The sequence below is a fragment of the Leopardus geoffroyi genome, chromosome X (assembly GCF_018350155.1).
Source record: "Leopardus geoffroyi isolate Oge1 chromosome X, O.geoffroyi_Oge1_pat1.0, whole genome shotgun sequence".
In the NCBI taxonomy this organism is placed as follows: domain Eukaryota; kingdom Metazoa; phylum Chordata; class Mammalia; order Carnivora; family Felidae; genus Leopardus; species Leopardus geoffroyi.
In genome coordinates, this window is record NC_059343.1 from 109,797,939 (window position 1) to 109,824,379 (window position 26,441).

Consider the following 26,441-nt stretch of genomic DNA (forward strand, 5'->3'; position numbering starts at 1 on the left):
CACCAGTTTTTAACTGCAGCATTTACATTGACATCTTATCTTCTAAGTCCATAACTTAATTTAGACTAGGAAAGTCTGTGGGTTATACCAGAATTTTCTCTTCCACTTGATGAATTGGCACAAAGACAACACCAAATTTCTTTAGACAATACTCTCAGAGTCCTGCCTTTATGAGAAATTGCCCTACTTTTGAAAACAATAAAAAATACCAGGATGATTTTTGTGCCTTGTTGTAATGGTTTGTTGGCCTTAGCGGCCCATGAAAGTAGCACACGGAATGTTAAAAAAGAATCCAAAGGGGCGCCTGGGTGGCTCAGTCTGTTAAGCGTCCATCTCTTGGTTTTGGCTCAGGTCATGATCTCACGGTTTGTGAGTTCAAGTCCCACATCGGGCTCTGCACGGACAGCGTGGAGCCTGCTTGGGATTCTCTCACTCTTAAAATAAACAAACAAACAAACCATGAAAAAAAATTTTTTAAAGAATCAAAAGCCACACTACAGGAGATCCTGATCCAGTCAGTGGGGAGGGGTGTGGGCAGGCCTTTCTATACAATAAGAGGTCTCCACATGTGATCCTGATGCATACTTCAGAGTTGAGAACTACTGCTCTTCTTCAAGTAAATTGTATCTACCTGAAACTGAGATCACATCCTTTTTTATACTATGATTTTTGTCTATATCGGGACAACTCTTCAGAGTGTGGCTGCATTGATTTGATATTTTCACCACGCTGAATTATTTAGGAACTTATATTAGTATTTTGGGCAATCTCTTTAGGGAATCCACCAGCAGAGAAAATAATACTCATCCCGAATGGAGCTTTACCACCGTGCGAAAGAAGCCTGATCCAAAGAAACTACAGAATGGGGCAGTATGTGCATGGAGATAATCACTTACTTCCTCTTGATAGACTCTATTGAACTACATAGTGAGATTACGATGGCCAAAAATTACTAGAATTTAATACCCCTAAATTCCTGTCTACCTCCCAGTGTCCATAGTATGCTTCATTTGCCATTAGTTTTGAGCTAATTATGTAAAGGTCATGGAAGTCATTTAAGTGGCCATTGGTATGTTTTTAAATGCATTTTACTTAGAGGTGCATAAACCCAGTGGAATTATGGATATCTATTGTAATCCCAGAAGTTAGAAGCCTTCTGGATGATGGATGGGAATTAGGAAGGAAGCATGGAGATGTGCCTTATATTGGGTCTTTTGGGAGGGAGAATTCAAATTAGTGCTCCCTTGTTATGGAATAAGAAAAACATGAATGATTATTTTAATTTCATGTGTATAATCTAAATTATTTGTTCAAAGGAGCAAGATCTTGTGCAGACCCTGAGCTGTTTGTCTATGATAATCACACCTGCATTTGCTGAAGTAAGTATGGATTCATCAGCTTTGGATGTCTACGCCAAGAAGTATAGTAATTTTAAATGTTATTGCTATTGATTCTTTCTCAGCTTAAACAGCAGGATGAGAACAACGCTAGCAGGAATCAGGCAATTGAAGAACTCGAGAAAAGTATTGCTGTGGCTGAAGCTGCCTGTCCTGGCATCACAGATAAAATGGTGAAGAAATTAATTGAGAAATTCCAAAAGTAAGCTTGAAATGTCATTTAAAATGTTTATTTTAACATTTTCTGTTGGGTGTTAGTTCGTGATGCAATAGAATTACCTTGATTCAGTCATTGCAATCATTCCTCATTATTAAGTCACTTCTTAAATAGTGGTATGCTTAAAACTTTTGTTTTGTTTTGTTTTGTTTTGTTTGTTGCCCATCTTTTATTTTTAAAATTTTTTTTTTCAACGTTTATTTATTTTGGGACAGAGAGAGACAGAGCATGAACGGGGGAGGTGCAGAGAGAGAGGGAGACACAGAATCAGAAACAGGCTCCAGGCTCTGAGCCATCAGCCCAGAGCCTGATGCGGGGCTCGAAGTCACGGACCGCGAGATCGTGACCTGGCTGAAGTCGGACGCTTAACCGACTGCGCCACCCAGGTGCCCCTTGTTTGTTGCCCATCTTAAACATTAGCTTTTGGAATTATTATCTTTGGGCATTACAAGGTTGTTTTCCACTGAATGAAATGGCCTGTTTTGTTGTTTTTCTCCTCTGCCTGTTAGCAGGAATATAAACAAAAGGTCAATAGGGAGCATATTTTTATTTGGGCCCTTGTAAATACCATTTAGGAATGCTTTCATTCTTGCCGCTACCCTCATCACACTACTATTCGCATAGTTTCCAGTGCTAAAGTTTAACCCCTGTAAGAAAAGTTAAAGGAAGGATTTTAGGTAGAGGAGGTCACTGAAGAGTATAAAACGTCCTTATGATTGACTTCAGTTTCCACACTGTCTCTTGAGCTGTTGGTTTTTTGTTTTGTTTTTTTTTTAATTTTTTTTTTTTCTCAACGTTTATTTTTTTTATTTTTGGAACAGAGAGAGACAGAGCATGAATGGGGGAGGGGCAGAGAGAGAGGGAGACACAGAATCAGAAACAGGCTCCAGGCTCTGAGCCATCAGCCCAGAGCCTGACGCGGGGCTCGAACCCACGGACCGCGAGATCGTGACCTGGCTGAAGTCGGACGCTTAACCGACTGCGCCACCCAGGCGCCCCTGAGCTGTTGGTTTAACTTCGTTCCCATTCAATACAGTTAGCACATTTCATTTGCAAATTCTCTTTTTATTTTTATTTTTTTTAATTTTTTAATGTTTATTTTTCAGAAATAGAGAGAGACAGCACAAGTGGGGAAGGAGCAGAGAGAGGGAGACACAGCATCTGAAGCAGGCTCCAGGCTCTGAGCTGTCAGCACAGAGCCTGACGTGGGGCTTAAACTCACAAACCACGAGATCATGACCTGAGCTGAAGTCGGTGCTTAACCGACGGAGCCACCCAGGCACCCCAAAAAATTCTCTTTTTAAACAAGACTTTATATGCATGCACACACAGCTTCTTAGCTCAAACAAGTTATAAAGCAATACTAACTCTAGCCTCAATCCCATTATATCACTTCTCAGTGCGTTTTTCTTTCTTTTTTTTTCTTTCTTTTTTTTTTAGTTATAGTTTTTGAGAGAATGAGCGGGGAGGGGGCAGAAAGAGAAGGCGGGGTACAGAGGATCTGAAGTGGGCTCTGTGCTGACAGCAGAGAGCCCAATGAGGGGCTTGAACTCACAAACCGTGAGATCATGACCTGAGCTGAAGTCGGATGTGTAACCAACTGAACCACCCAGGTGCCCCTCAGTACATCTTTCTACTTGTTTTTGTATTTGTGATGCCACTGGGATCAAGTTGGAACAAACTATACAGCCTATAAACCATATACTCTGGGGCGCCTGGGTGGCGCAGTCGGTTAAGCGTCCGACTTCAGCCAGGTCACGATCTCGCGGTCCGTGAGTTCGAGCCCCGCGTCGGGCTCTGGGCTGATGGCTCGGAACCTGGAGCCTGTTTCCGATTCTGTGTCTCCCTCTCTCTCTGCCCCTCCCCCGTTCATGCTCTGTCTCTCTCTGTCCCAAAAATAAATAAACGTTGAAAAAAAAAAAAAATTAAAAAAAAAAAAAAAAAACCATATACTCTGATGGATCTTCTCTCGGATGAAGCCTACTTATACAGATAAACTGAAGCTCCTCTTAAAAATCCCATAGATTTGGGGCACCTGGGTGGCTCAGGTGGCTGAGCGTCTGACTCTCGGTTTCAGTTCAAGTTGTGATCTCACAGTTTGTGAGTTCGAGCCCTGCATCAGGCTCTGCGCTGACAGTGTGAAGCCTGCTTAAGATTCTCTCTCTCTCACTCTCTCTCTCTCTCTCTCTCAAATAAATATTTTAAAAAATCCAATAGATTTTCATGGACAACTTCCCACTCTTTTCCAATTTGCAGACAAATCAGTTGGAGGTTGTAAAATCAGATACGGAAGGGATTTTTGAACTGCTTTATATTTTAACCTCTACATGAGGAGATTCAGTAAGAGAATTTGGTTTGCTGAATCAGTTCCTCCATTGCAGAGTTCACACAGCTGAGAAATAAAAACATACATAGTTACATATCCGTTTACGTTTTTCTTCATTTTATAGGTGTTCAGCAGAAGAATCCCCCTAAGGAACTTCTTATTATTGGCTTCTGTTTCATACGGACTCAGAGAAACCCACCAAAGCTACTTAAAGCTTAACAATGCTTAACTCATGAGCTCCATGTGCCTTGTGGATCTTTGCAACATTGAAGATTTGGAAGAAGCTCTTCAACTATTTTGTGATGGTGTTTATCATTTTATATCTTAAAGAGATTATTTTGTAAGGAATAACTTTTAATACTGTAGTTTCACCTGTATTCTACTAAATGTTGCGATACAGTTTTGCTTTTAGGTATCATTATTAAGTTACTGGGATGAATACCTTTCATGTTTTGATCTTTAGTTAACTGTGCACCCAAGAAACATACAGGTCTTTCAAAGTCATCCTAAATATTCAACTTTTGTAAATCATCAAGACTCAAAACACTTTATCTTTTAAACCAAGCATTTTCTAAAAATGACTATTGGTGGGGAGATGGAAACAGGTCATATCTTCTTAGGACAGAAGTTTTTAATAAGCTCTTGGCAATGAAATCTGGAAAAGTATTGACTCTTATACAAAATTGGTATGATATCCCAGGCAGCTCAATGACGATCACATTTGAGAGCCCTGTGTTTGAAGCATTTATAGGCAACATGTAGCAACAGTATTTACCTTCTCTTTTAGAAGAGGCTATTAACCCTCATTTAACATGGTTGAAAATTTAAAGCAATACTAATTAGCCAAGGATGGGTTTTTGGCAGTACTGGAGGAATTAGGCTTCATTTTTAAAATCTTCAATTCATATTGCATATTTTATGCTTGGATTTGGGGAGCTTAAAAAAAAGCTGATAATCATGTGATTAAATACCTGATCAACAGGTAGGAATATAATTTACACCAGCATATTTTTGTCATGGTAGTAAAATGTCCTATAAACTATTTATACTTTTTTTGTTCTTCATAATTATCTAGTACATAAGCATCGTTTGTTCATTTTTGAAAGGGTATTTAAATAAGCATTTTTTAGTTCATATGAAAATAACCATAGTACAGAATGATCTGTGTCCGTACAATGTTAAGTTAGACTGTACAGTTAATTAGCTGTTATATTTATGGTACTGTTACATGGGGTAATACCTTTTTTCTTTTAAGCCCAATATATATATTATGCCTGCCTAAGTTTTGAACTGGGGCTATATTTTCAGTAGTTGTAGAATTATTGGTATTAATTAGTTTTGATAGTTAACGTCTGGTTTAGATCTGCACAATTTGGTTTTTGCACAGAAATCATTTCTAAAAATCTGAATAATTGCCAAATATTAGAAGAAAGACGTTCTTCAAGAATACAGGTTTTAGTCAAAGTGGCCATTACCTCCTCTTTTTCTGTAATAATACAGACACTTGAATAAGTTGTGGTCATGTCATATGCCAAGAAAAATCTTTTCATTGGTGCCTATACTGTAACAATTACTTTTAACACATTGTATTTTGAAGTAATGGTTCAGTTAAAATGTTCACCTGCTATGGAACTGAAAGTCAATTACAGTTTATAACCTATAGAGGTCTAGGAATAATTTTGCAACTCATGTCATGGGTTAAATGAATATTTTTGTAAAAGCAAAGGTAATAAATTTATAAATTGATTATTTGAAACTTGACAACACAGCCACATCATGAGTAGGAATTATATTGCTTATTCATTATAGTTACTAGTCCTATAAACTGTTTCTAGGTGAAGCATACTCCAGTGTTGTGGGGGGGGGGGGTTAAAAATAAATATTTAAATTTCATGGTCCTCAGTGTATGTTTTCTCCAGGGGGGGTTATGGTGTCATATTTTAATTATTTCAAATTTTTTCTCCTTTGCCCTTTAATTTGCTGTTGGAAATTTAACACCAACATCTCCATTGGAAACTAGAAGGTATTCTTCATATTCAAACATTGATTATAGCTACAGTGAAGATATGCCCCCCTGTCATGACGAAATTATTGAGAGTCCTCTTTCAGTCAGAAATGTCCTAGGTTGGACAATAAGTTGTATGGTCACCCTAACAATAGTTTTATTAGGAAATCATATACAGACTTGAACCATATAGCTCTTTGGGGAAAACAAATTTCACAAAGACTTCCAGAGCTGAGATGAGAAATAGCATATAAGCCTAAAGGAATTTGAGTTTTTCCTAGAGAAAAAGTCGAAGATGAGCTTAATATAGCTTTGAGGATCTATAGGATTAACACATACATAACTGGACTTCAATATATTCTTACTATTAAATAGCTTTTCTTGGGGAGCCTGGGAGTCAGTTAAGCGTCCGAATCTTGATTTTGGCTCAGGTCATGATCTCATGGTTCATGAGATAAAGCACCACATCAGGCTCCACGCTGACAGCACAAAGACTGCTTAGGATTCTCTCTCCCTCTCTGTCTCTACCCCTCCCATGCTCGTGCTCTCTCTCTCTCAAATATAGATAGATAGATGATAGATAGATTTGTGAGTTACTGGGTAGGATTCAAGGAGCAGGGAGAAAAGTGCTAGAATGAGGGAAAGGACTAGAGAAAGGTATGTTAAAAGGATATTTTCTGATATAAGGATGAGGAAAGTAAGAAAACGATTCCATCCATCTTTTCTCAAGTCATGTATAAAAATAGCTTGCTTATGTAATTGCATCATTTGTTTGAAGTTAGTACCCGACATTGTCCTGTAAATATGTTGTACTTAAACATTAAAATCAATAAATGAAATTCTCAGATGGAATGCTGTACCTTCCAGGAGGAATAGTAGGGAAATTCTGAATGGGTCAGGAATAGAATCTTGGTTCATGAACTCAGTCTGGTTTTAGCACGATCCTTTCTCTTTTCAGCAATCGCAGTTCAACCACTTCATCCCTGAATATACATTTTCACCTCCCTCCTTCCTTTTTCTTATTTTCTAACTGTCCCTTCCTTTAGTAATAAACCAGAACCAATCATTTCTGAAATTGATTAAAACAAAATGAAGACCCAGGGGTGCCTGGGTGGCTCAGCTGGTTACGCATCCAACTCTTGATTTCAGTTCAAGTCATGATCTCACACTTTGTGAGATGGAGCCCCACATTCAGGCTCTGGACCGACAGCACAGAGCCTGCTTGGGATTCTCTCTCTCCCCTCTCTGTTCCTCCCCTGCTTGCTCTCTCTCACTCTCTCTAGACAAATAAACTTTTAAAAAGAATAATAACAAGCAAAATGAAGATCATAGTTGCAACTTATTTTTTTAAATAAATGGGTGTTCATCACTCTTTATTAAAATTCTGTTCATCTCATTTCTTTGCCTACATACATGCAAAAAAAAAAAAAACTAAGTCTTGCAGGAGAAAGTAGATAAACCAACATGTTGACTTTTATCTTTCACTACATGTAATAGTTAAGAATAGAGAAATAAGTCAAGCATCATATCTTCATCAGGCATATATCTGGCTTTAGAAATTAATTCATGAATTTCCGAGGTTGAGAATTTTTCCCAGTCCCAGATGCATCACAAACTTGTATTCTGCCGAGAGGATGTATGCCACCATCTTGTTCCTGAGACATCAGAGGGCCATGCTCCCCCTAATATATGTTATAAAAATCAAAATCTTTAACACGTCACAGAAACATTTTCACTGGAACCTTTAGTCGCAGTATGGTTTAAGAACAAAATGACCAACATAGTCACAATCTACTAAATCACTAAAGGACACAATTCTATATGCCAACCCATACTGTCCTCATTCTTCAATGTGGAAGAGCACGAACTTCACTGATAACGTCTCTATGGAGAAATGTATCATGGAGATGATAAATGGCCACCTCACCCTACAACAGTGCTGGTGACGAGAAGGTATGTTCCAGAGTCACTTCAGAGGAAACCTGAAGAGAGGAGATTGAGGAACGAGGCAGCAGCTGGATCTTTCATAAGCTAGGTGCCCAAACTGAGGAGATTCCCTTAATGCCAATGAGTAGTAACTAAGAAAACGGTTTGTGGAGAAGGTTCCTTTTTTTTTTTTTTTTTTAATCTAAGTTGGCAACATGGAACTGGCCCAGGAATGTTCCTGGCGTTCACACTTCTAAGCTAAAAAGTAATTACACGGTTTTAGCAAAGTCCTGTCTTCAGCAGTCGGTGTACTGAAAGAAACGTCTTCGTCCTCTTCATCTAGCTGTAGACTACCAGAAGATAAGCGGATTCTGGCCATGGGTGACCTTATCCCTTTGCCATACAAAGAGTAGTAGTCCGATTTAAGAATTTCTGATTCTGAATCACTGGATTCACTAGCTACGTATCTTTCTGATGCTCCCTGATGCATTAAAACTGTTGGAAGCTCCTGCTCTGCAAACATATATGGGAAAAAGTCAGCTTTACGACTCAGAGTAGGACAAGGCCCTAAAGGTCTAAATTCAGACCCAAAAGGAAAACGGATTGTTTTCATATCTGATTGGCTCTGGGATCGTTTGGGAGTTTGCTCTTGAATGTTACATGCAAACGCATCTTCTAAATTTGGGTCTTCCGCTTCCAGATCTATGTTGATGTTGCTCCTACCACTGGTCCTGGCCATAGCTTCTTGGAGTTCTTCAAAGTCTTGCTGAAAGCTCTTCATTCTGACATTCCTTGGGCTCCTTTTGGCTGGCTTCGTTGCAGTGGGCCCTGGAGAGCTGTCTGGCCTTTCCCTTTCCTCTGCCAAGATCGGAGACCGTCTGGGCACCTGGGGTGGTCTGTCCACGTAAAAAAAGACTTGGGGAGGCATAATACTGACCTGCTGGCCAGTACAAGGTATATAGGGCACATCTGTGTAAGTCAGCCGCCTCGCTGGGCTCACTTCACTTGTGAGGCCGGCAGGTGTGCTCATGTGATTGTCAGCAAACTTATAGCTCGGCTGGAAGGAGCTCAGAGGACTCCTTCCCTCAAAGTAGTCCCTGGGATCGGGGTCTGTGTAAAGAAAAGGGAAAGAGGAACTGCTCTGGGACTGATGTAACAATGCGGGGTCCGCCTCTGGTTTGGACCGCTCTGGCGCGGCGGCAAACGTCACCTCGGCCGCGGAGCTCCTCCTCCTACCGTCCAGCACGGGCTCCGAGGCTCGCACCCCATTCGCGGTTCGGTAGTATCCGCCACCATACGCTAGTCTCAAATCTTCCACCTTGAGAGGGAGGACATGGTGAAAGAAGAGAAGAGTCGTTTGGTGGGGGTGGGGGGCAGGGATCCAAAGTAGCTTCCAATTTCACAAAGGTATTTCTCACACGGTCGTTTCAACCCATGTTCTAGTCCCAGGTTGATAAATCTATACAGGCAGGGCCATAACTTGTGCCATATCCCAATCCCTGCACTAAAAAGTACACCCGACGCTCTCCTTTCTCACTGCCACCCCAAGCCCAGCCTCTGAGTTCTCCATGTGCTCCAGCCAGCGCGGGACTTGAAGCAGTGCGGTTTAGTAGCTCTACAAATGAGCCAGGGGTTCTGCTTTCTGGTTCTGGTTCTGCCTTTGACTTGCCGTGTGACCTTAGGCAAGTCCCCTAACCTCCCTGCTCCAGCCTCCTCCCTATTTTCTGTAAAATGGTGGGAAGGAGGGCTATGAACAGCATGAGAGGGTCATAGATTAGATGGTACCTTCCAGCATCATACCTCTGTGAAGCTTTTGAGATAAAAGCTGCCTATGACCTGAATGAAGACATGAGCGTTTGTGAGACCTATAATTATTATTTATTTTTTTTTTTTAGGGAGAGCCAAAGAAAAATAACGTGGCTAATGCTATAAAACCCAAACGAAGCCATCATCTCACTGTTCCAGGAGAACAGCACTGTTCTTAAATTAAGTGACAAAATTACACAGCAAGAGTACTTTAAAACGTTAACCCAAGACCTTACAGCTTCCTCTAAGCCTTAAGATTTTCATTAGGTAAAAAGGAAGAGCTTTTACTTTTAAACATGCAAAGCCACAGAAATTCATTTGGATCTGCATTTTGCAAGATGTTAGCAATACAAGGTGCAATTTAAAAATGTGCCATATCCTTCCAGTCTATGAGGTACACACCAGTGGTCATTTATTAAATGGTCTTCTATTGGCTGGAAAGACTGAGCTGACAGATCTCCCTAGGAGACCAGCCTATTCAAACAGTCACCTTTTTACACACTGGGAGATTCTGGCAGAATCAAATCTTAAAAGCATTTGAAATGTAGATGCATTACATTTATCTAAAGCAGAAAGAATTTTCAGAAACCTTACTTGTTTTGATACATCAGAGAGGAGGTCTGGTGACGACCTGCACTGCCGTTCATGGTACTGAGATGGGTAATGTTTCCTGAAATCCCCAAACAGAGAAGGAATTGAAATGGTCTTCATGCACCTACAGAACATATATAATTCTCTAATTCAACTTAAAATCAACACGAGAGAGAGAAAACCATGTACCTCTCGAATGGTAAGCTCCTCAACCTCCCTTTCTTTCCATATTCCAAAAGCTGCCGTTGGGTTCTTCCGCTATTTTAAGAATAAGACAGACATTTTATTTTAAAAAAGATTTGATGGGGGGAGCCTGGGTGGCTCAGTCGGTTAAGCGTCCAACTTCGGCTCGGGTCATGTTCTCGCGGTTCGTGGGTTCGAGCCCCACGTCGGGCTCCATGTTGGCAGCTTGGAGCCTGGAGCCTGCTTTAGATTCTGTGTCTTCCTCTCTCTGCTCCTCCCCTGCTTGCACTCTCTCTCTCTCTCTCTCTCTCTCAAAAATAAACACTTAAAAAAATTTTTTAATGTTTATTTTTGAGAGAGAGTGTGAGTGGGGGAGGGGCAGGGAGAGAGGGGGACAGAGGATCTGAAGTGGGCTCTCTGCTGACAGCACAGAGTCCAATGAGGGGCTTGAAGTCACGAACTGTGAGATCATGACCCAAGCGGAAGTTGAACACTTAACTAAGCCACCCAGGTGCCCCAAGATAGACATTTTATTAACACTAGCCATAAGCCAGTAGGCTACTAAAACTTGAAAGCTTCATTTACCGCTGAAGTCGAGTCCACATGAATGACATATGCCATGAATCTTTGACCGTCACAGTAATTAAGAATAATACCCACTTATCCAAATATCAGGCATATATCAACCTCATCTACGCAGAGCCCAGGAAATTTTTAAAAGCTTCTGAACAGGACTATATAACAGTTAAAAAATCTGGCCTTGAAAACTAATATACTTTCCTATGAAGGCCTTTTCCCTACCTACAAATTTAGATACAATTTTTTTCTTAATATTTTTTTAAAGTTTATTTATTTACTGACAGAGAGAGAGAGAGAGAGAATGGCAGGGAAGGGCAGAGAATCCCAAGCACGTTCCACACTATCAGTGCAGAGCTCGATGCAGGGCTCAAACTCAGGAAACCACGAGATCATGACCTGAGCCAAAACCAAGAGTCGGACGCTTAACCCACTGAGCCACCAGGCGCCCCCATACCCAATTTCTAATAAGGCTATTTATCTGGTTTCCCAATTCATGACAGAGGAAAAACAGCTAACTAAAACAGTAGAAGAGGTTTGCTCCAGCCAGACACACACCAACAAAGAAAGCCAGCTGGGAGAAACACAAAAGCCAAAAAGGAAATCACAAAAATAATAAAGCCCCAAAACTCTGAGCCATTTATCACTGGGGTGCAGGGACTGACATTCCTCTCCCGCCCTGAGGCCATCACTGCACTACAGCTGCCTGTGCAGGTTAATAAGTGATGTTTATAATAACTCAGGTCATTAAGAAAAGGGCAAAATATGCTCAGTATCATCTGTTTAAGGAGGCAGGGATTTGTAAAATACATTTTGGAAAGATTCCATCAAAAATATGTATGTTTTTAAAATCTCCTCAGTTCTTACTGAGGCAGGCCTCCACTATTTGAAAATCCCCTATGGGAAATATTCAATTCGGATTTTTTTTTTTTTTTACCTTAGCTAAGAGTTCTGGAAGCCTCTTCCAAAGAGTGACTAGGCTGGTGCGTTCAAGTAAAAACAAGATCTTATTTTGACCTCGCTTCCATTCTTCCAGTGTTTTCTCACGCTATCTCTTGCCTAACCACCACCAAACGGATGTTGTTGAGCTGCCCTTTCCATGGCTTGCATACACGTTCATATAAAGAAAACAATAGGTTCATTAAATACGTCTTCTCAAACAGTGTCTGCTCCCTGCTCCTCATGCTTGCCAATATTCTGATCTAACCCCTTGCTAGGATGCTTCCCTCCTCCTCCTTCCCGGTTAGGAAATATTGACCTAATGTGTCACACAGAGAATGAGCCGTAAAGGGTGTCACCCTTTAAGTGACTTAAACGGATTCTGTATTGCTTCTAGAATTCAACTCCTCCTACTGCCTTCCCTGTCACTGAAAAGAAGTTGCGTGTACAGTATGCCCACGTGCAATAATATTTCATTACCTGTAGCGGAAACTGGAGCCCTTGCTGCAGAGTAGGGTTCTGGGCTTTGATTTGGGCTCTTCAGAAAGTCTGAAAAAAGCATGGTACTCCACACAAGTCTTCCAGAAAGCCTTGCAGGCATCTCGGCTGGCCATGGTGAACTCCAAGGTGTCCTTGCACAGCACCTGTATAAACCAATTTCCATTAAGCGAAACACCCTTCATGACTATCAAAGAACTTCAAATCCCAATGCTATCCAAACCATTGGCCCGAGGGCCCGTGCAGCTTCCGATTTTCCACTCGGCTCCCTACAGGCTTCACACCTACTAAAAGCAAATGATTGGCCACCTTCCGAGGAACGGACAGGGCCACTGCTCAAAAACAGAGCCTTCTCTAAGAAGCCCATCTCGCTTTGCAGCCCCCTCACCTCAAACGCTTGTTTACCCATCCACCCCACTTCTCTGCCAGGAACCTTTTTATGAAGTTGTAAATTAGGTTAAAATGAACATCAAAGGACATCCTTTCAAGGTGACAAGAAGTTATAAATGACCAACAGGAAACGGGGTGGGGAGGAGGGGATTTCCTTACAGATGGTAGGCTTTATAGGATGATTACACGTGTGGGAGTCTTTTTTAACATATCAGCTAGAAACACTTTGTCCTCTCTATGCTGCCTTGTTCAACAATGCTCTGTATTGCTCACTTAGCATATTCTAATCTGCTTTAGGGGAGCTTAGCCTTCCAGACCTAAAGTTCAAGTTTCCTCCATCCCCCGACCCACTATATACCCGCCTTTGCCCACGCGTGCATGCAGCCCTATTTTCTGCTGACCGCCCCCCCCCCACCTCCTTTTGTTCATTCTCAGGTTCCTGCATGCAGCCCTGGGACACTCCACAAGCCTCACACTGGATACAGTCTCCTGAAGTGCTCAAACAAATGCTTTTACGTAAGGCTAAGATCCAGAGGATGCAGCCCAAGCTACTGAATCTTCTGTAGGTCAAAACATGAGTTGATACACATTTTTCATTTCCTTTATGGTCACAAAAGGACATCCTTTGTAGCATCGTTGTCTCACCCCGAACAATGTGGCCTTGACCGGCAATTCCTTCTTTTGCTTAATCTACACCCAAAGCTCCCTACGTCTTGCTTTGGCAAATAGGTGTTCAATTATTTGGCATGTAGTAGGTGTTCGGTTATTTTTTGTTTAATGAAGAGGCATGAAAATACTTTATAAAATGGGGCAGATAACATCAAATAAATATGTCCATAGTCCTAGATCTGTTCACTTCCATTTGACTTCTCAAATCCCTGGAAAAAAAATGTTTTTTTAAGGAGACTTGTCTTTCATTCCAGCCACCCCATTTTCCTACTACTTTATTCGTTCTGAACTGTCAATAGGATTTCTTGGTGTTCTGCCTTGAGTAGAAATATGACTAACGCTCTGGTTTATTTATGTAGAGGCAAAAGAGGGAGTACATCACCCCTCAGGGCCAGCCAGCTTTCACCACCCACATTCAAACAATTTGCTGAAACAACCAAGAAATCCCAAGTGAACCAAAAGTAGAAGAATTTATTATAAAGCTACTTACCAAAATGTTGGAATGAAGTTTGATGAGAAAATGCTTTCTCTTAAAACTCAACTTGCGGATTTTAGCCCAGTTGAAAGTATTGATCTTTGTATTTCCCTATAATGAAACACATGGCAGACTTCAAGGTGAATGTCAGCAAAAGCTGGTTTGGAAGACAATGAGAACCTGCTAGAAAATGCACTTCTGTGCATGGGACCATCCTTGATCTATCTCTTGCACATACTGATCCTGCTGTACTAGGCAGAGGCTATGGGCCACAGAAGGCATTCCAGGTGGGACACAGGGCCGTTCCGAAATGCCAGCGAGAAGGGGTACACCTGGGAAAGGTTTCCAGCCAGGATGGGGAGATCACAGTAGAAAAGGATTACTGCAATAGCTTCTCTAATCTCGCCCCTTCCTACGTTTTCACATTCAACTGCCACTCCATTTACTCAAACACCTTCGATAGCTCCTCACTACATGCATCATCAAGTCTAAACACTTTTGGCTGAGTTTTCCTGCCTCCACTATATTGAATATTCAGCCTTCTATCCCACTGATCCTAGAAAACAGTCTTCCATCCAACTCTGTACCTTCCCTCCCAGAGAAAGGGCTCCTCATTCTCCTTACCTAGAATTGCTTTCCCCATAGCCAAGCTTTCTTGCCCCGCTAAAGCGTTCTGTATAACTATGACAGCCTACATCCATTTCTAACTCCTCTTAACTCCCTTGGCTATAGTGGACTTCCCAAACCATTTAGGTCTTTTAGTTGGTTAGTTGGTTGGTTGGTTGGCTGATCTGTCGGTTAGCCGATATTTGTTTGCCCACATGCTCCAAAAATCAAAGGTATACAGAAATATAGACATTGAGAAACCTTGCTCCTATCACCATCACTCCTATCTCTGTCCCTCTGTACCTATCTATCCATTCTCTATAGATAACCACATTTATTAGTTTGTTGTGTATACTTGTACAACTTCAAATAAATATAATAAATTAGGTTTTGATTACTTACTGGCTGCTATTGATCACTATTGCTCTGGTCTCTCAAAATAAATTGTGAGTATCTTAATTATAGGAGCCACAGGTCACGCTTAATGTTAGTTTCTTGATTATGTCATCCTTTACCCTTCTCGGGGCCTTTGTCTGTGTGCCCTTTGTCTGGAACCCCATCCCTCACCTGCCAGCCCTCACTTCGATCTGGACAACTTCCTCAGGTCTTAGCTTAAATGTTCAAGTCCTTTCCCATGTGTTATCATAGCATCCCACACTTCTTCAAGCACAAATACATTGTATCTGTTTAAAATTATTTGTTTAGGGGTGTTTGGGTGGCTCAGCCAGTTAAGCAGCTGACTCTTGGTTTTGGCTCGGGTCATGATCTGACGATTCATGAATCAATCCCCACACTTGGGATTCTCTCTCTCTCCCTCTCTCTCTGCTCCTCCCCTGCTCATGCTCATGCTCATGTCAAAAACAAATAAACTTAAAAAATAATAACAAATAAAATTACTTATTTCATTGTCGGTCTTCCCCCTATTAGAATGCAAGGTCCATGAAGTCAGGATAATTCCTGCTCACCTCTGTACCTCTAGCGTCTGGCATAGGGTGGATGTACGATAACTATACTGACAGAAGACTGAATGAATAGATTGCTGCCCAACTCGGTAAAAATACTCAAACCCATTGAATTGAACAATTAAAACAGATGAATTTTATGGCATGCAAATTATATCTCAGTAAAGCTGGTTTTGTTTAAAAAAGAAAATAATAATACAATGAATGAAGAACACATAGGAAGTACTCAGTACATAAGTACTCTTTGACTGGATTTGGGGCAGGACAAAATAGACCAGCTACATCGTTTCACACTGTCCACAGAAGTATTCACACTGGAGGAGGTCACAACTAACATGATGGCTTTGCTCCTCTGCCCTCCCCCATTTTTTCCCATGCAGGAGGAAATGGCGAGGATCGGGGCTTAGAGTGGAGTGGGTAAACAGGCATGCCTGTGACCCATTGGGTCTTTTGCCCACAAGTGTGATTCTCGTGCCAAAAGTTTACAACCAGAAAAATGAGAAGGCCAAGATTCTTTTAGCTGAGTCTGTACATGACTCTTTGTGACTTACTTCAGTACTCTAATTTGGTCCTGGAGATCACTGGGCCTGAGCTCATCCCTTCCTCTCTCACAAGTGATTTATTCCCAAACCTGCCCAGCTATCTGCCTATCATCTTTTTAATGCTTATTTATTTTTGAAAGAAGACACACAGAGAGAGCATGAGCAAGGGAGGAGCAGAGAGAGAAGGAGAGAGAAAATCCCAAGCAGGCTCTGTGCTGTCAGCGCAGAGCCGGACGCGGGGCTCAAACTCATAAACCACGAGATGAAATCAATAGTCAGATGCTTAATTGACCCAGCCACCCTTCTGCCTATCATTTTGGAAGGTGAGGCTAGTGCTCTTGAACCTTAACCTGTATCTAAATTCATTGAATGTTCACACATGTGAGGAGACTTAATGGACTGGTCAGGTTCCTTGGAGTGAGGATTCATGATGATAGAGGACCAGAGAGGCCTGAGTTGGTTTCTAACCTGAAAAACAACGTCCTGGGAAAATAATGAACCAGTAAACAACTGCTGGGTTGTTTCTGGTGCATCCGGATAAGGTGAGTGCACTCCGCATCACAGCCTAAGCTTTTAAGATGCCCAAATCCATAATGTGTGAGTTCCTGTGAGTCAAAACAGTCAGTTACAGACCATAAACGGAGGCAAAGCACATCAAGGGGAGAAGACTTACCCAAGACACTGGCAAGTGTCCCCTCCCTTTCTGACGGGTGGTAATACTGAGAGGTGAGGTCACCTCAGGAATGGACACCCACGCTTGTGCCAACGTAACCCCCAAAGCCTCAGGACTTTCAAGGAAAGAGTTGGTACCCGTAACACCACTACTCCCATGTGAGCAACAGCCAGGTGGATCTGCATCCCTTCGCCATCACTGGCGGGGTGAGGCCTGATGCCGTACATATCCAGCTTCCTTGCTATATCCAGTAGCAGAATGTCCGATTCAGCCGGGCTCCTGCCGCTGCAAAGGGAAAGAATTTACGAGCCTAATAAATGCGGCAAGAATGACACCTCCACCCTAAGGGCTCCAAGAGGAGCTCAGTGTTTTCTCGAGCTCGAAGCTTCTCTGACTTAAGGACTTGCTTTTTTTTTTTTTTTCCATGTTTATTTACTTTTGAGAGAGAGAGAGAGAGCACAAGCAGGGGAGGGGCAGGGAGACGGGGAGACACAGAACCCGAAACAGGTTTCAGGCTCCGAGCTGTCAGCACAGGGCTTGACGCGGGGCTCGAACCCACAAACCGTGAGATCAGGACCTGAGCCAAAGTCGGATGCTTAACCGACTGAGCCCCACAGGCGCCCTAGGACTTGCTTTTAAGAGCCTGTCCCCAGCATCAGCATGCCCACTAGCAGAAGCAGGTGCCAGATGAAGTACTTACACGTGCTTCTGATGAAAGTGCATGATCTTGCTCTCTAAACAGTCTTGGTTCGGTAAGTATTGGGTTTGTGCCAGATGTTTCTTATCTGTTTCTTCATGAAAGTCTCCCAGTTCTGCTGCACGACAGAAAAGTGACATTTTTCACATTAGCATTGAGGAGTTAAGCAGTGGAGCACCTGCAGATTCTCTGAGCTGCCCCAAACAGCCCCTTCTTTGCAGCCAGTATGGCCCTAGGCCCCACACCCCATGATTTATGTATCTTTATATTTTAGTTCACGGTGGAATGAACTGGGTCTTTCTCAAATCAGAAGCAGTGGCTTGCTATGAAGTCTCAGTAGAGTAAATCACAGACACGGTGTAGGTCTTCAAGGCTCCAGGATCACAGGTGAGTATTTCGTTAGTTTCTTCTTCCACATTCTGTTTGTGATCTCTTCTTCTTCTCATCAGTTCCTGTTACTGTTTGAGTTGTGTGTGCCCCACAAACACTCTCAAATTCATATGTGGAAGTTCTAAACACCAGTACCTCACACTGTGACTGTATTTAGAGATAGGACCTCTAAAGAGGGGATTAAATTAAAATGAGTCAGCAAGGGGGCACCTGGGTGGCTCAGTTGGTTGAGCGTCTGACTTCAGCTCAGGTCATGATCTCACAGTCCGTGAGTTCAATCCCCGCGTCAGGCTCTGTGCTGACGGCTCAGAGCCTGGAGCCTGCTTCGGATTCTGTGTCTCCCTCTCTCTCTGCCCCTCCCCTGCTCATGCTCTGTCCCTCTCTGTCTCAAAAATAAATAAAAACATTTAAAAATAAAATAAAACAAAAAAATAAAATGAGTCAGCAGGGTGGGCCCTAATCCAATCTGACTAGTGTCCTTATAAGAAGAGGAAATTCGAACACACAGATACCAGGAATGCAAGTGCACGGAAGAAAGACCAGGTGAGGATACATCCAGAGGACAACAATCTGCAATCCAAGCAGAGAAGACTCAGAAGAAACCAAAGCTGTCCACACTTCAGCCTTGGATTCCTAGTCTCCAGAAGTGTGAGAAAATACATTTCTGTCATTTAAACCACCTAGTCTCTGGTATTTTGCTATAGCAACCCTAGCAAAGTAATACAGGCCCCTAACCTCGCTCTACCTTGATCGTACATTATCCAAAAAGGAGCATATAAATGCCAAGTACAATGCCAGACAGTCACAGCTATTCATCACTCTGTACACTGGGAAGTGAGTAGAACCCTAGCTATCTGGAATCCCTAGGAAATGAATCATTCTGGAAATTATTCTGGCTTTTCCAAATTACTGGCAGTTTACCCCTGATCATAATCTACTCTTTTCTAGATGTCTCCAGTTTATTGTTTTAAACATCTGTCAGCACAATGCCTACAAAGGTCATTGAGGTGTACAGGATTATCTGCCCCTACAGTTAATGGATTGGAAATGTTTTGATTTTTGAATTACCGTGTCTTCTTTATCATTTTTACACCTCTCCCTCTCTGTCAGATTGATATGAATCACTTCCTGGTCACTGACTTCCCTTGAAGAGGTCTCCACTTGGTTGTAATTATGACTTCTAAGTGGGAACCTAGATATCCAAACCTGTTAGCGTTTTATGAATTGGAAGAGTAAATGGATTCTCCATGGAATCCTGTGGTGCTTGCCTATTGACTAAAATACATGGACACGGGACACTGGTTTTGAGTGCTGGAAACTTATTTTGCCTTTTCTCTTGATTTTCTTTTGCTTCTTAATTTTTAAAGTTTATTTATTTATTTTGGGGGGGAGGGTCAGAGACAGAGGGAGAGGGAGAATCCCAAGCAGGCTCCGCATTGTCAAGGAGCCAGACACGGGGCTCAAACCCACCAACCATGAGATCATGACGTGAGCCGAAATTAAGAGTTTTATGTTTAACCAATTGAGCCACCCAGGTGTCTCTTGACTTTCTATTACATTTTAGACAGGTGACATGCTCATTGAGATATAGGTGTATGTTTTTTAAAAGTCACATTATAGTGAAAATCCTCATATAACAAGCTTTCTTAAGAAAAAAAAAAGACCAAATAAATGGCTCTTTTATTTATTTTTTGCCAAAATTGATAACTGTACAAATCTCTTTAAAACAGAATCAGGCCCATATGATTTCACTGATTAATTCTATCAAATATTCAAAGAAGATATAAAGACCAATTCTTCACAAACTTTTCCAGAAAATAAAAGATATAATACTTACCAACCCATTCTACGAGGCCAGTATTACTCTGATACCAAAACTGTGATGGACAAAGCCATCATAAGAAAACTACAGACCAATATACCTCATGAATACAGAGGCAAAAATCCTCAACAAAATACGAGTAAACTGAATCTGGCAACATATGAAAATGATTACTCATCATGACCCAGTGGGATGTATCCCAGGATTGCAAGATCAGTTCAACACATGAAGATTAATTAATATAATATACTATGTCAACAGAATAAAGGACAAAAAAAACATTTATCATTTCAGAAGATGCAGAAAAGCTCTGGGCAAAACCCAACACCATTTCATGATTTTTAAAAGTTCAACAAAAAAGGAATAGAAGGCAGCTTCTTCGACCTGATAAAAGTTATCTATGAAAAACCAATAGCTAGCATCATAATCATACTAAATGATGAGAAACTGAATGTTTTTCCCTATGACCAGAAACAAGACAAGGACATCTGTTCTTGCCAGTTATATATCCAACATTGTACTGGTGGTTCTAGTCAGTGCAATGAAGCAACAAGAAAAAATATAAACAATTTGCACTGAAAAATAAGAGATAAAATTGTCTTTACTGGGGCGCCTGGTGGCTCAGTCAGTTAGGTGTCTGACTCTTGATTTCGGCTCAGGTCATGACCTCTGGGTCATGAGTTCAAGCCCTGCATTGGACTCTGTGCTGACAGTGCAGAGCCTGCTTGGGATTCTCTCTCTCCCTCTCTCTCTGCCCCTCCTCCGCTCATGTGCGCACGCTCTCTCTCTCTCTCAAATAAATAAACATTAAAAAATTTGTCTTTACTTGTAGTCAATGTAGTCAGGTGTGTAGAAAATCCTAGGGAATCCACAAAAAACTCTAGAAGTAATATAGGAGTTCATCAACGTAGAAAAATGGATCAATATACAAAAAACACTTGTATTTGCATATACTAGTAATGAACAATCCAAAAATGAAACCAAGAAAATTCCATTTATAGCATCTAAAAACCCAAAATGCTTAGGAATAAATTTTACCCAAAGATGTAGAAGGCTTGTATACTGAAGATTATAAAACATTGCTAAGAGAAATTTTTAACAGATCTATATAAATGGAGACACATTTCGTGTTCATGCATTATAAAACTCAATTTGTTAAGATGGTAATTCTGCCAAAATTGATTTATAAATTCAATTAAATTCCCACCACAATTTTTTGTAGAAATTGATAGATGATCTTAAAATTTACATGGAAATGCACAGGATGTAAAATAAGCAAAACTATTTTGGAAAAGAACAAAGTTGGAGGATATACATTTCTCTGTTTCAAAACTTAATACAAAGCTACAATAAATAAGATAGTGTAATAATGGCATAAGGACATATAGATCAATGGAACATAGTTAAGAATCTAGAAGTAAACCCTTACATTAATGGTCAATAGGTTTTTAAAAAGATAAGACAATTCAATAGGGAAATGATAGTTTTTTTCAACAAATAGGGAAAATGGACATCTACACGAAGAAAAAAAATGAAGTCAGATCCCTACTTCACAACATACACCATACAAGCATACAAAACAACAACTCAAAATGGGTCATATAACTAAATCTAAGAGGCAAACCTCTAAAAGTTCTAGAAGAAAATGTAGGAGAAAATGTCTGTGACCTTAGGTTACACAAAGAGTTTTTAGATACAACATCAAAAGCATGATTCGCTAAAACATACTGAGAAAGGGAATTCTGCCAAAATTAAAAACTGTTCCACTCCAAAAACCAGAAGAAAAAAAAAGTAAATGCACCAAGTTGGGGGGAAATTTTTCAGTTACATATCTCATAAATGATTTTTAATCAGAATATATAGAAATCTGGGGCACCTGGCTGGCTGAGTCAGATCAGTGTGTGACTCTTGATCTTGGGGTCTGAGTTTGAGCCCCATTTAGACATTACTAAAAAAACCCTATATATAGGGAAGACAACAATCCATTTCAAAATGGGCCAAAGATTTGAAAGGCATTTTACCAACAAAAACATAGGAATTGTTAATAAGCAAAGGAGAAGGTGTTCCACATCATTAGTCACTAGGAACATGCTAATTATAATTGCAACAAGATAGCTCTTCATACCCACTAGAATGGCCACAAGAATAATAAGAATAAATAAGAATAAATAAAATGGAAAACAGTTCAGCAGCTTCTTAAAATTTTAAACATATATTTACCTTAAGATGAGGTAATTACCCTTCTAGAAATCTATTCAAGAGATATGAGAATATGTCCAAACAAAAATTGTACATGAATGTTCATAACATTATTTATATGAGCTAAACTGGAAACAATCCAAATGTCCACAATCAAGTACATAGATAAACAAAATGTTGGGGTGCCTGGGTGGCTCAGTCAGTTAAGCATCTGACTCTTGATTTTGCTTTTTGTTTTGTTTTGGGTTTTTTTTTAATTTTTTTTAACGTTTTATTTATTTTTGAGACAGGGAGAGACAGAGCATGAACGGGGGAGGGTCAGAGAGAGGGAGACACAGAATCTGATACAGGCTCCAGGCTCTGAGCTGTCAGCACAGAGCCCGACGCGGGGCTCGAACTCACGGACCGCGAGATCATGACCTGAGCCGAAGTCGGCCACTTAACCGACTGAGCCACCCAGGCGCCCCTGACTCTTGATTTTGGCTCAGGTCATGATCCCAGGGTTGTGAGATGGAACCCTGCGTTGGGCTCTGTGCTGAGTGTGGAGACTGCTTGAGATTCTCCCCCTGCCTGCTCTCTCACAAATTAAACAAAATGTGGTACGTCCACAAAATGGAATACTACTCAGCAAAAGAAAAGAACAAACTGCTGCGATTCATCCTAGAACTTGCACAAATTTCAAAAATATTATGTTGAGTGAAACAAAGCCAGATGTAAACGACCACATATTTTATCATTCTGACTGAAATGTCTAGAAAGGGCAAACCTATAGAAACAGAAAGTAAGTTAGTAGTTGCTGGGGCTGAGCATGGGGACAGGGAGTGACTGCAAATGGGCACGAGAGGTCTCTTGCGTGATGGGAATGTTCTAAAACTGGATTGAGGTAATGGTTGCATAACTTTGTAAATTTACTAAATATTGTTGATTTGTAGTCTGGAAAAGGGTGCATTTTATGATAAGTAAATTATACCTCAATAGAGCTGTTTTTAAACACACACACACACACACACACACACACACACACACACACACCAATCTTTCCGTCTATTAAGCACAAGAGCCTATGTTGACCCTAGGAAAACACAAGAACACAAAGACTGCTGGTTTTTCATTCCATGCAAGACTATGAAAATCTAGGAAGAGACCTACAACATACAAATGAGTAAATATCATCAGTAAAAGAAGGTAGCAAATGTTATGAGAACACCCCTGTTACCAGGCTGGCCCAAAGTACCACCATCTCTCTCTACTGCAATAGCCTCTTCTCTGGTCTCCCTACTTCTCCCATTCCCTCACAGGGTCTCTTTTCACCCCGGAAGCCAACATGGTCCTGTTAAATCCTAATTCAGATCATTTCACTCCTCTGCTTAAAACGCTTCAATGGCTTGCCGTCTCATTTAGAGTAATCTTCTATGTCTTTAATACGCTTTTAAGACCCTCCACGATTACTCTCTCCCCTTCTCCCTCAGTTCCATCCAGCCACAAAGCCTGCTTAACATTTCTTCAACACCCCTGGCACACTCCCCCCTCGGGCCCTTTGCACAGGATGTTCTCTCTGCCTGGAACACCCTTCCACCAGATTTCTGCAAGGCTTGCTCTCTTACCTCCTCCATGTCTTTGTTCAACTGTCAGGTTCACAGTGAAGTCTAACTTGACTACCTTACTGAAAAATTCAGTACCCATCCCCGGAATTCCCCAGCTGCCTTCCATACTTTATTTTCTACAATGCACTTATCTCCTTCTAATACATTATATATTTCCTTATTTTGGTTATTGTCTGATTGCCCTCCACTGCCAAAATGTGAGCTCCACAAGAGCAAGGGTTTGTGTCTGTTTAGTTCACTGCCATGTTCCCCATGCCTATAATAGTACCTGGCATGTGGTAGGTACTCAGTAAGTGTTTCTGGAATGAATGACAAAGAAGAGTTACTAAAAGCGTTCACAAAAGGGATGTGTAGGAGAGACTTAAGCAGATGAGAAGTCAGAATGTGGAGATTGTTGAATGCCTAGAACATAAATATGGAATGAATGAATAAATGAATAAATGAGCAAATGAACGAGCAGTCTTGTGATGTTCTACATGCTGCCTTAGCATCCAGTGAAATAGTCCAACCTATGGATTGTGCGGAGCTGACTCATCAAAACTTTAGCTTTTTCTCTATGGAAAGAACTTGTATTGACAAAATATCCTCTGGAAAAGCTGAAGTCCTCTGTGCTATGCCTGAAATGGCCACTAGGGAATGCCCAAATCCATAATGCTAAAGTATCCAGGATGCAATTGGGCTCCCCAACAGTCATGTGGGGGCCCCAGTCATTCACAGGCTGATAACGAAAAAGGAGAAGTCTTCCAACATTGGTTCATCTATCCGCCTTACCTGGTGCCCACCAAGCCAAACATTCAAAGCCCATCAATATGACATGTAGTTTTCAGCCACCCTTCCTCGACACACCCTATGTGCGAGCTGTACTTGAGCTACATCTCTGTATATATGACTTCTTGGCCCGGCACAATTTTCTTTTTTATGCTGTCTTCTCTGCCTATCACTGCCTATCCGATTCCTATGTGTCCCTTTAAAGACTAGCACAAAAGCCACCTCCTCCAGAAGCCCTTCCTGATTACTACTGCTCTCACTGCCCAGTGCTTTCCTGATATCCTGGGGCTGTGGTCACCTGCCCCAGTCAGCAGTCCCTTGGTAAACACTGATTTAGACACTGCCCCTATCGAAGCACTTCATTCTGGAGTTCCCAGTGAAATCAGAAATCTACCAGCTCGGGACTGTCAGGAAGGTCAAGGGATACAGGTCAAAAATGAAGTCGAGAAACAAGACAGAATACAATGTTATGATTCTGCAAAAGTGGTAAAGAACAGCCTATTCTTGGAAGGCTTCTCTAGAAGAGAAAGAAAGTCCACTGGCCATATAAGAAGAAATACAGTCTCCAGTTGCCTCGACCCCACCCACCCTCAGGGCTACAGGAGAAGCCTGGCCTGCCCAGCTTTCCCCCCTCCCAAGCTGGCTCCCACTGTTCCCCTGGTCTCCTTTTCCCTGCCTTCATTATTCAGCCTAGTCCAACTACTTGGCTGCTAGCAAATGGGAGCTCTAATAGATGCCTGGGGCCTTTTTCCCTTTTAGCCTCTTTCCACCTGCTGTACTCTGTGCTTTGTTCTCCAGACTCATGATAAAGAGCAACACGAAAATCCCATCAAACATGACAATGTGCTGCAGAAAGCACGTACCAGAAATGTATCCTGGGGCAAGCACAGAGAGTGGAGCCTGCCTGGCAAAACCCGTGTCTGGACAGATTAGTCCAAACCCGCTCCTGGACAGCAAGCCCCAGGCGGGGGTAGGGGGGTGGGGAGGGTAGGGGGGCTGGAGGTTACGCCATGATAGAAAAAAAAATCAGCATTTACTCTTAATCTATATAGCCATCTTGTGAGAATGTATTCTCGTCACTATTATAAAGACTCAGAAACTCAGGCACAGACAAATGAGGGGACGACAACAGCTAGGTCGTAGTAGAGACTGGATTGGAATCCAAAGCTGAATGACTACAATGACTAGCCTCTCCTGGACCATGCTGATTCTACATATATCTTATCCAGCCTTCCTCTCCTCTGTAAGTCCTAACACAGGATGGACACGCTGGGCGTGCTCGGCTCCTTTGCTCGGTTCCCTATCCGGTCGATAGGCGCCGAAACCGACATTTGCTACTTACATTGTAGGATGTGAGATACCATCAACGCTGTAGAGTTGTCACTGCATGGAAGCCTTCCTAGAGCCAAATCCTTCTTTATTTGAAGAGTAAAAAGATACCTGGAAGAAGTTGGGGGGGAAGAAAATCTCTTAAGAAACAAGAACAAGAAAGAAGCATTTCCCTTCTCCCAGATCCCAGATGTTTCAAGAAAGAGACGGCGCCCCCAGTCAGCAAGATGCCTTTTGGGGATGGTGAGTAATGCATAGGCTTTGCTTCAGCCCCAAACCAGTACCAGACCACAACTCGGCTGATCCAGCATTTTGGCAGGCCTCACAGCCATTAGGAATCACCCCAGCTAAATCCTCCCGCCAACTTGAGGGAGTTGGCCAATCATCCTCCAGTGGTTTCTGCCACGTAGCAAAGCCACATAGCCAGCCAGAGACAAAGGGAGATTCAGCAAGAACAAGCCCACTGGGGAGGCTCTGTTTACTAAATGCTATCAGAGCACTCACTATCAAAACAACTTAGATTGGGAGAGCAGGAATGATCACCCCATTTTACAATTACAGAAAGGCAGAGGTTAGGTGATTTGGGCAAGGTCATTTTGCCCAAAGATAGTGAAACTGGCCAGAAGTCAGGTCACCCACAGAATTTATGCCTCCTCCTATCCAAAATATTGTGTTTCAGAAATCAAGGACTTGAGGTCATGCTTTACTCGGACTACCTTCTCTGTATCATCAGAGACCAGCCCAGCACTTTGCACAGAGCACGTAGGAAATTCCTATGTTCTGAAGGGAATGAACCCAGTGTGCTCTTTTTTTCCCACCGACATGCTCATCAGGGACCCATAAAGTACAGA

At 41.7% G+C, this 26,441-nt stretch overlaps 2 protein-coding genes across 4 annotated transcripts in view; one reads left to right on the forward strand and one right to left on the reverse strand.

Moving 5' to 3' along the window:
- The window catches only part of STK26 (serine/threonine kinase 26), a 56,617-nt gene extending 50,779 nt beyond the window's left edge, over window positions 1-5,838 (forward strand). Inside the window, exons 9-12 of the mRNA XM_045472465.1 lie at window positions 777-870; window positions 1,317-1,379; window positions 1,463-1,599; window positions 4,065-5,838. Of these exons, the coding sequence (XP_045328421.1) occupies window positions 777-870; window positions 1,317-1,379; window positions 1,463-1,599; window positions 4,065-4,089 (319 nt within the window). The 3' untranslated portion in view covers window positions 4,090-5,838. The remainder of the gene's footprint in view (window positions 1-776; window positions 871-1,316; window positions 1,380-1,462; window positions 1,600-4,064) is intronic.
- A 1,511-nt stretch (window positions 5,839-7,349) lies between these two features.
- Window positions 7,350-26,441, reverse strand: part of FRMD7 (FERM domain containing 7) — a 51,848-nt gene continuing 32,756 nt past the window's right edge. For all 3 annotated transcript variants that reach the window (XM_045472467.1, XM_045472468.1, XM_045472469.1), the window contains 8 exons: window positions 25,604-25,701; window positions 17,482-17,596; window positions 16,919-17,066; window positions 14,014-14,109; window positions 12,447-12,610; window positions 10,458-10,526; window positions 10,272-10,347; window positions 7,350-9,189 (listed from right to left, as the gene is read on the reverse strand). In XM_045472467.1, the coding sequence (XP_045328423.1) occupies window positions 8,125-9,189; window positions 10,272-10,347; window positions 10,458-10,526; window positions 12,447-12,610; window positions 14,014-14,109; window positions 16,919-17,066; window positions 17,482-17,596; window positions 25,604-25,701 (1,831 nt within the window). In that variant the 3' untranslated portion in view covers window positions 7,350-8,124. The remainder of the gene's footprint in view (window positions 9,190-10,271; window positions 10,348-10,457; window positions 10,527-12,446; window positions 12,611-14,013; window positions 14,110-16,918; window positions 17,067-17,481; window positions 17,597-25,603; window positions 25,702-26,441) is intronic.